This window comes from Salvia splendens, chromosome 22 (assembly GCF_004379255.2).
Source record: "Salvia splendens isolate huo1 chromosome 22, SspV2, whole genome shotgun sequence".
NCBI lineage: Eukaryota > Viridiplantae > Streptophyta > Magnoliopsida > Lamiales > Lamiaceae > Salvia > Salvia splendens.
Window position 1 is genome coordinate 4,702,971 of NC_056053.1, and position 10,274 is coordinate 4,713,244.

Genomic DNA, 10,274 nt, shown 5'->3' on the forward strand with positions numbered 1-10,274 from the left:
GATTATCTTCAATTATTTTGTAGAAGGTTCATAGGTTTCAAGCATTTATCTAAATAATAAAACCTTCATCATCTTTCATTTTCCTTTTCCTTTTCCTTTTCCTTTTCCACCATTTGTTATTGTTTCATTTATTGTGCTTCGTATTGTATTATTTCATGTGCCATATATTATTAATTGAAAATTTGATATATATTTGGGCATTCTCACCTTTTGGTTTGCCTTTTATAGCTCACTATTATATGAATTCGGCATTTGCTTTTCATCATAAAAAGGCAAAGGTCACCTTTTGGCAAGCCACAAAACTGATATGTATACTACTATCAATCGGTCAAACAACTAGAATTAATGCACATTATATATTTGGATGAATTTGAAAAAATATCGAAAATGGACTTGCCAACTAATTATAGTTGACATCCAAAAATTCGTGATTCGTTTAAATTAATTTGATGTTTATATTTGAAGACAGATAGTAACATACTGCACATAATTTCCACTAAAACATTTTGTCAAGCAGATATATCATAAAATATTTAGTTTATTTGAAAAATAGCCGCGACCTATCTAAATTAATTGGATGTTGTGATTCGCATTGTATTATTTTATGTGCTTAGCGTTGAAGTATATTGTAGGAAAAAAGGAGTGCGGGCAAATTATTTATTAAAATTTTATTGGAGCATCTAGAAAGGGGATATATATCAACACAAATGGGTCAACGGTCGACCTGATTATTAAAATATTACTCCCTCCGTCTGCAAATAGGAGTTTCGGTTCATTTTTACTATGAGTCTCATATTCCACTAATTCACTCAATTCACATTTCATTTAATATTAATATATACAAGCGAGACCCTTATTCGTCTAACTTTTTTCCACTCATTTTTCTTAAAATTTATTAGAACTCGTGTCATCCAGATATGGATCTCCAAATGGCAGATGGAAGGAGTATTTAGATTCCGACAATGAAACAAATTGCTCAATCCCCTGACTTGGGATGAAGCTTGTTGATGCAAAATGTATCGCAGATGATTGAAAGGAAATTTAAAAAACCCTAGTTTTTTTAAAATTAAAATATACTCCCTCCGTCCCAGTTTAAGAGTCACTTTTTGCCATAAAAGTCCGTCCCAGTTTAAGAGTCACTTTTAGAATTTTCCATATTTGGACATACAATTTTACCCATTCTTCATCAAAATTACATCAAAATGCCATTATCAAAATTAAAATAAACCAAAACAAAAACCCCACATTTAATTATCCCCAACCCCCCCCCCCAACCCACCCAACCCTTACAATATTCGACTTTTCCCATTCTCTCTCCACTCTCCCGATTGTCTTCTTCGAATTCGGGCGAACCCTAATCGGCGCCTCTAATTTTTCGCCGCTCTAAACCTGCCGTTACTCCATCACCGTTGCCTTATCATGGCGGATGATTGGGTTGCAACGCCGGAGGCGCAGCCAGAAACCCTAATCGTCCCTGACACTCCACCGGAAGTCCTTGACCGGTGGGAAAGCGAACGAGCGGTCGATTGGTACCACCGATCGGGAAATCGACCACCGTTTGCTGGCGTTGATGGGTCTGAAACACCTCAATCATCTGAGGTCGTCCGAGAATCTGAATTTCCTCCTTCGGTTGGGGTATTCGACAGATCTGAAACCCAACCACCGTCCCACCCCTGTGCGGACTCCGAAGCTCAACCACCGTCTTCATCAAAGGTAGAGTACACCGAGAATGAGAAAGCTATGTTGTTGATCTTGTTGCCTAGCATGAAAGATTTCCTCTAATCCGTGCGTTTTTACTCTAAGGTAAGCCACCCCCTGTATAGGGTTTGGAGGCTGTTTGTATGGATTTGATTGAGGAATGTTGCTGCATTGGCTATGTTGGAGGTTCTGACTTGTTGTGTCGGTTTGGAGGCTCTGATTGAGTGTGATTTTCCCTCTGTGATGAAATTTTCTGAGATATGCATGCTATTATGTGTATTCATTGTGTTGGTTGGATAATTATGATTAGAGCCACCCCTTTATGGTTTGGAGGCTCTGATTGAGTGTGATTTGCCCTCTGTGATGAAATTTTCCTGAGAGATACATGTTATGATGTCTATACTCTGCCTTGGTTGGATAATTTTGCTCAGTGTCACCCCTTTATGGTTTGGAGGCTCTGAATGTGTGTGGTTTGGCCTCTGTGATGAAAATTTTCTGAGAGATGCATGGTATGATGTCTATACTCTGCCTTGGTTGGATAATTATGCTTAGAGCCACCCCTTTATGGTTTGGAGGCTCTGATTTTGTGTCTTTTGGACTCTGTGATGAAAATTCTGTGAGATATGCATGCTATGCTGTCTATACACTGCCTTGATTGGATAATTATGCTTTGAGCCACCCCTGTATGGGTTGGAGGCTCTGAATGTGTGTGATTTGGCCTCTGTGATGAAGATTTTCTGAGAGATGCATGGTATGATGTCTATACTCTGCCTTGGTTGGATAATTATGCTTAGAGCCACCCCTTTATGGTTTGAAGGCTCTGATTTTGTGTCTTTTGTCCCTTGTGCTGGTTTTTGAACAAAAAACACACACTTAAACCAATTACACCTGCATTTCATACATACTACAGCTTGTAATGCAGCCTATATACCCTTAACACCTAAATAAAGGCTACATAACCAAAAAAGGAAGTTTACATCCTAAACACCAACCTAGTTTGATGCTTATACTGTAAACCCCATCACCAATTGCCCTAGCTACTATCCCAACACACTGATTAGATGTTCTATTTCATATGATCCACCCACATCATTCTGAGAAAGTTGAAGATACTCCAAGCCGTCCCTAATCAGATTCTCTTCAACCTTAAGTGAGGTAGGCAGCCCAACTGGCCTACTCAACCTATCTTTGTTCAAGTGGGGTATTTTGTAGTTGTTTCCCCCATGGACTTCTAGGATCTTGGTTAAACAGCTTTGCAATGTTAGGAAAACCTTGTTCACAGTTTGTGGTGTGAGTTCCTCAAAAGAACTCCAAACATTTGCCAACAATTCATCTATATTGGTGGAAAGTTTGTCATCTTGCAGAGACTGAATTGCCCTAAAAAGCCAAGGTCTAGCACATTTGTATCTGGGGAGTTGGCTGGTTGGCTGACTAGATGGAATTTAAAACCATCTGTACTTGCAATAGCCTCAAATTGTAAGTCAGAGGATTTCAAGTGGGGTTTGGCATTATCTTGTTGGATGTATATCTCCTTGTTTGCACTGGCTGGCCACTTTGCCTTGATTGTTGGTATAATCTGAGCATGAATTGTTAATGAATGCTTAGTTGCCTAAGTGATGACCTTAATGAACACATAAATGTACATACCTGATTAAGAAGGCATTCTCTCATGGCTTCTTTGTTAACTGATGGGATAGGCTTTGTCTGTAGTGTCCCTCTTGGCCTATTCTTTGACTTCCTCATGGCTGGCACTTGTTGTCTGAATGGAAATATGCCTATTTTACCATCAAAGATGGGCTGCCCATCACTGCCAAACATTGGCCTACTGACAGCACACATGAACATCACTTTAGTGATGAATCTTTTTGACTTACAAGACCTGTAAGGTTCATCCTCCTCTGGCAACAGGTAGTATCTGTCTGAAGACTTTGTCATGTAGAACCATTTCTCATCAATGTGAACAATGTTGTGCATTGCATGATAGGTTAGCTTTCCTTCAGATATGGTTGGCTGAATATGACTAAGACTCCATCTCATTCTTGTGATTTTGTTCACATCAGTAAGTGCAAGCTTGATGGCATTTGTATGTGGTCTGATTTTGTTTCCCTTCACCCATCTGCCAGCTGTGGACTTGCTAACATCCATCTTAATAGCAAGTTTTCCAATGGAGGATCTCTCAAGCATAGACAAGTGTCTAAACTTGTCTTCATCAAGATTTACTTGACCTTTTTTCTTAGTATAACCTGATGCTTTGCCTTTCATGACAACAGGTTGGCCTTGTTCAATTTGATGAGTGGCTATCCGCCACAAGCAGCTGACTGTCCTTGGATGCACTCTGAATTTTGTTGCAGCTGCCATGAGTGAACCATGTGGCAGTGCTCCAGCACGGCATTGCTGTTGAAGGAACTGCACAATAAGATTTTTCTCTTGGCTGCTCAAACTTAGACAGGCCCTCGGCCCTTGGCCAAACTCTGCCTCTTGTGGAGGCTCTGCCTCATGAAACTGATCCTCTGGCTCTTGAAACTGATCCTGTTCGAACAGCTCATGCTCCATCTCTTCATCCATCTCTTGCTCCATCTCCATTGCCCAATGATGAAAATTTTCTGAGGGTAAATTAGCTATAAATAGGTTTGCTTTCTTTTTTGGTAGGTGGAATAGAAGAGTTTGATAGTAATGGAGTGAATGTATTTATAGGTTTAGCATTAGCATTTGTGGTTTCCCTCCATTTGTTGTACTGCATTCCCTCCATTTGTTGTACTGCATTCCCTCCAATTTTGGAGTTTGAATTAATGAAATCACAATTCATTTTGTTTGAATCAAGTATGGGCCGGATGGCCTTTTTGTGTTTTAAGCTTCATTATTTTTGGTTGTTAGTAAATGATTAATCATAATGAACATTAATTTACCTTAAGTTTATTTAATTTAATGAATTTGTCTTACAAGTCAACAATAAACATCTTTTAAATCTAAAAATTCAAAAGGGACCCACATTCTACCAACTCACCTAATTTATTACACATTCTACCATCTCACTTCATTTATTACACCAACCAACTCTTCCTTAAAACCCGAGCCATAACTAAAAGTGACTCCAAATGTGGGACGGAGGGAGTATTTATCTATTACTCTCCGTCCCATGAGAATATGCACTCTTTTCTTTTTAGTCAGTCCCACAAAAATATGCACTTTCTAAATTTAGAACTCTAAACCGACTCATTCTCCACTAACAATACTTTATTTATTTTTTCTCTATTTACTTTTTCTCTCTACATCTCTCTTACTTTACCAATGTTGCATTAAAATCCGTGCTGAATCCAAAGTTCATATTCTTTGGGGACGGAGGGAGTATAAAAATGAAATTAAAATGAGAGACGCGCTATTTATAAATGATTAGAAAACCCTTGAAATTTAAAAGGAAATAAAACAAAATTTAAAAATTAATAACAACGAAAAAAAACATATATTTGTCGTTTTCGCCCCCTAAACATTGTCTGACCTCCAAAATCCATCGGTAATCATCGCGACATTGTCGCGATGATTTTACTCCATCCGTCTCCCATTAATTGGCACCGGTTGACTTGGCACGAGTTTTGAGAAATGCAGTGGAAAGTGGGTGTAAAAAAAGTTAATGGAATGTGAGTTCTACTTTTACATACTCCCTCTGTCCCAAGGTAGTAGGGCATTTCTTTTGAGCACAAGATTTAAAAAAATTAATTTGTTAAAGGTTAAAGTGGAGAGAGGAAAATAAGAGAGAGTAAATAAGAGAGGAAATAAAGTTCTTAGCAAAAATGGAAATGACTCAACTACCTTGGGACAAACATAAAATAAATACGACTCAACTGCTTGGGATAGAGAGAATATTAATTTTATAATAAAATCTGAGTGGAATATAGGTCTATTACCAAAAATAGTAAAAAGTAAGAATGTCAATTAATTGGGGACAAACAAAAAGGGAAATCGGTGTGAATTAATGGGGACATGGTGAGTAATTTCTAAGCTCAATTCGCAAGAATCATGCGAATTTCAAGTCAAGATTTCAACCCGTTTTCACGTCTCCGATGTTAACTGTTGGAACTGCAACCCTTGTTAGTTAGAGCATCCACAACCGTGCTCTTGCCAGCGGCACGGTTGTGGGCACGGGCGGTACTATTCATGCCTGCTCTCTGGCAAGAGCACAACACCCACAACTGTGCTCTTCCGCAAGGACGAGCACAATTAATTTAAAATTCAATTAAACAATAACATTTCCATAATATTAAAATTCATTTAAAAACCACAATAAATATTACAAATGACAAATAAAATTAAACATTACATAATTAAAATCCTAAAAATGAAAAATTACATAATTAAAATCCTAAAAATTAAAAATTATATAATTTAAATCCTAAAAATTAAAAAAACCACTACTCGTTGCCGAATTTCGCCCACATGTGGTTGATTAGGTCTTCTTGTAGTTGATTGTGGATTCGAGTATCGCGCATTGTGTGTCTTGTCTCGATCCTCTGGCCAACTGTCGTATGCTCGCCTCGGCGTGGGGGAGACCTCGCTGTTGAGCTTCCGGCTTCGTCCTCGTCGTAGAAGCTAGCCGCCCTCGGCCCTTCGTCAAATATAATCATGTTGTGTAATATAATACACGTGAACATGATGTCGGCGATATTATTCACGTACCACAGCCGAGCCGGGGCCTTCACAATGTTGAATCGAGCTTGAAGGACCTCGAAGGCTCTTTCGACGTCCTTCCGCGCTGACTCTTGAAGCTGCGCAAAAAGAACCCGTCTCGGGTCGTGCGGGTTGTGGAGCGTCTTCACGAACGTCGACCACCTTGGGTAGATACCATCGGCGAGATAGTAACCCATGCGGTATGTATTTCCGTTGATGGTGAAGTCGATCGCCGGTGCTACACCATTCATCACATCATTGAAGAGTGGTGAAGAATAGAGCACGTTCAAGTCGTTGTTGGATCCGGCAACGCCGAAATATGCATGCCAAATCCATAGGCGATAGTCGGCGACCACCTCAAGGATAAGTGTTGGGCCGCCGCCTTTGTGACCGCTTAAGTGTTGCCCCCTCCAAGCAGTAGGGCAATTCTTCCACCTCCAATGCATGCAGTCAATGCTGCCAAGCATTCCGGGAAAGCCATGGACTGATTCGTGAAGACGAAGCAACCGTTGGCAATCATCGGTGGTGGGTAGTGTTGCCCATGGTTCAGAATCGGACGGTTCCGGTTCGGAACCGCCGGTTCCGGTTTGGTCGAAGGCGGAACCGGAACCGGACCGTGAGGCTATTTCACGGTTCTGGTTCCGGTTCGAAAACCGGCGGTTCCGGTTCCGGTTCGGAACCGCCGGTTTTTCCGGCGGTTTAGGCGGTTCCGGTTCGGAACCGGCGGTTTCGCGGTTCAAATATTTTTTTTTTAAGTTGAAATTTAGATTTATACAACAATTTGGAACAAGAGTACAAGATAATGTATAATTCAAATAGAAATACGACGAATAAGGAGAAAATGATATCAATTTTATTGAGTTTGAGTTGTAACGGACAACGATACATTACAATTTACAATACATATACATCTACAACTACAACTACAAGTATACAACATACAACAATGTAATATAATTTACAAGTGTCGTCGGACTTGGGAACGTAAAAAAAAACATGAAATAGGGGGGGGGGGGGGGAAATTGAAAAGGGCTTGAGCTCAACTTAAACTTTCAAAGTTAAACTTTTCAAATTTAAGTTGAGTTGCCTACGTATCCACAATTTTATTTAGGAATCAAAGTCCACGTAGTTCTCGGGATGATGACATATTGCTATGTAGAAATGTAGAAATATGGAATAATATATATTTTTTTGTTTTAGCAATTGAGAAAGAAAGACAACTTATAGAACTACGGGAACAAGTAAAAGTGTATAACAATGCGTAATAAGAGTAGCACTTGCGTAATTAAATGGAAGCACGATAGCACAAATGAGAAATTGGAGACAAAGAGAGAGAATTGGGAGATTGAAGAGAGAAACTCTTATGGAAGAATTCGAATTTGAAAAAAAAAATTGAATTTTTGGGAAACCGGCGGTTTTGGCGGAAAACCGCCGGAACCGCCGGTTTTCACGGTTAACCGTCGGTTAACCGCCAAAAAACTGCCGAAACCGGCCGATTTTGCAGCTGAAAAGCTGCCGCCGTCGGCCCCATCCCCGATGCCTTGATATACGCGCTCGAACCGGCGGTTCCGCCGGTTCGGTGACGGTTCCGGTTCGGAATATCTTGATCCTGAACCGGACCGTGACCCGAATTGCGACGGTTCCGGTTCCGGTGGGCATCTCTAGTGGTGGGTGCCCGAAGGAATTCATCCCCAAAAGCAGAACGAACGCCCTCGCAAAAATTCTTTAAACAAAGGATTCCAGTGGACTCACCGATATGCAAATACTCGTCGAAGATGTCGGCCGTTTGCCCAGTAGCGAGTTGTCGGATGGCACACGTACACTTCTGCAACGCCGTGATACTTTGCCGGCCGGCTGCATCTACACCTGTTTGAAAGTATTCAACACGTGCGGACAATGTGTTGACAATTCGCATGAACAAGCGCTTTGACATGCGAAAACGGCGCCTGAAGTAATCTGCCGGAAACCGCAGATGGTCGGCAAAGTAGTCGGCAACGAGCCTTTCGTGGGCTCCCTCCCGGTCACGATGGATGTAGCGGCGATTTGATCTAGTGCGTTGAGGAGGATGAGAGGGGGTATTCGCCGCGACATATGCTTCGTAAGCGGCACGATGTTGTTCGTAGTATTCTTGTTCTTCGCGCTCCGCTTCCGCCATGAGATGAGTGAAATCCATTTGGTGTTTTGAGTGAATGTTGAATGTGTTGATAGTTTGTATAAGAATTATGAATGAGAGATGAATGAGAGATGAATTGATGTGATAAATGAGTGATGAATGTGTGTATTTATAGATGATTTTGGAAAAAAAAAAATCAAAAAAATCAAAAAAATTCAGAAAAAACGGGAAAAAACGGCCATATTTTTGGGATTTGGAAAATATTTTTTTTATTTTTTAGCATTATTTATAATTAAATACCGATTTTAAAAAAAATAAAAATAAAAAATGTATAACACAATGGCTATGCCGTTGACGAATGGGAGCGCGCCACGTGTGCGTCCGCTGGCACGGACGTGCTCGATACATCGAGCAGCGCCGTGCCAGCGGCGCGAGCGCAGCGGCGGCGGATGGCGTCCGTGCCAGCGGCGCGGACGGCGGTGGCGACGGACGCCACCGCTGCGCATGCTCTTAAGCGGCATTCGGTTCGTAGTCAGCTACAGTATCAGATAAGCTACAATAAGACTTACCTATGATAAATTACTCATAGAGGAGGCGGAAATGAGATGGATAGTAATGGTAGTATAAAATGTTATCTTTTGTGAGAGCAAGGGCCAAAATACATTGTTAAAAGGCCAAGCTTTCGTGAAAAAGAAAATCGAATAAGAAATAAAAGTAAACATATTCTTCAGTCACAAAAAGACATTGCAATCATATGATTCATTAACATATTCATTCACGTACTAAATTGGAAATACGATGATACGAGTAACTCGTATCGAGAGATAACTGCGAGAGATCGCGGAGAAGATGTTGGTTCGTTCGCGGGAAGATTCCCGTCGAGCAGCCAACTATCGTTCAACTAGGGTTTTTGATAAAGTAAATTGCAGAGAAAAATAAAAGACGATAAAAAGATAAAGATAAAAATATTTCTTTAAATGGATGATTCAAAAGATAATAAATGCTCATATTTATAATAGGAGTAACCTAACTTAATGATCATGAAATAGGAAAGATACACTAAATCAATAATATATGAAACAATAGAGATATAGGAATATTCCATAGATATACTCGTATCATACGAGCTATCATTTTATTAGATAACTTACATAATGTTAAGTGTTATGTTAAAAGATAGAAAAAGAACAAACCTCAAAAAAAGATGACGATTAGCATTCCTCTGTCAAAAAAAGATATATGTATTTTCTTTTATTTCAGTATAGGTATTTCTGCACTTCGATTCTAATTTTCAACATGCTCTCCAAATTTTAGGTCACGTGCAGAACAATTGCTCCCTCACGTGTATACATGGGTATGCATTCATTATGGTATTTTGTTAGGCTTGGCATGATACTTATGTTATAAAATGCCGATTTGGATCAGTAAATTTAATTGGTTTTGTGTAAGGAAATTGCATGCAAATGTTAATTAAAGTGTTATGTAAGCATGTAAAAAGGTAAAAATGGAATGTCGCATAATATATGTTTTAAGTGAACGAGTAATTCTCATCTCGACCCGATACCCGACAAAAGCGGGAAACGGGACGGTTACGGATAGTATAAATCTTAGGATTGCGGGTATCGGGTCCGGGTATACCCGTTACACACGCCAATACCCGAAAAGTTTTGTAAATTAGGATTCTTTTTAGGAATTATCTAGGATTTATTTCTCTTCCATTCCTCTAGATTTCAATTTCCACCCGGATTGCGCACCACCACCCGGAGGGTTGTTCAAGCATAATGTACACACACATTAAAAC

General features: G+C 40.0%; 1 protein-coding gene across 1 annotated transcript; it reads right to left on the minus strand.

The window, feature by feature from the left end:
* Positions 1–2,738: 2,738 nt before the first annotated feature.
* On the minus strand, positions 2,739–4,281 carry LOC121786618. The gene is made up of 3 exons (XM_042185256.1): positions 3,346–4,281; positions 3,157–3,274; positions 2,739–3,031 (listed from the first exon to the last, which is right to left on the minus strand). The coding sequence occupies exons 1-3, from the start codon at positions 4,279–4,281 to the stop codon at positions 2,739–2,741; spliced, it is 1,347 nt and encodes a 448-aa protein (XP_042041190.1).
* Positions 4,282–10,274: the final 5,993 nt, after the last annotated feature.

Bases quoted from the DNA above. Each gene is read 5' to 3' on its own strand.
- LOC121786618 (XM_042185256.1), bottom strand. From the start codon at position 4,281: ATGGAGATGGAGCAAGAGATGGATGAAGAGATGGAGCATGAGCTGTTC. The intron at 3,275-3,345 runs GTATGTACATTT...ATTCATGCTCAG, and splicing joins GAGAATGCCTTCTTAATCAG to ATTATACCAACAATCAAGGC. The intron at 3,032-3,156 runs GTACAGATGGTT...CCACCAATATAG, and splicing joins ACAATTTGAGGCTATTGCAA to ATGAATTGTTGGCAAATGTT.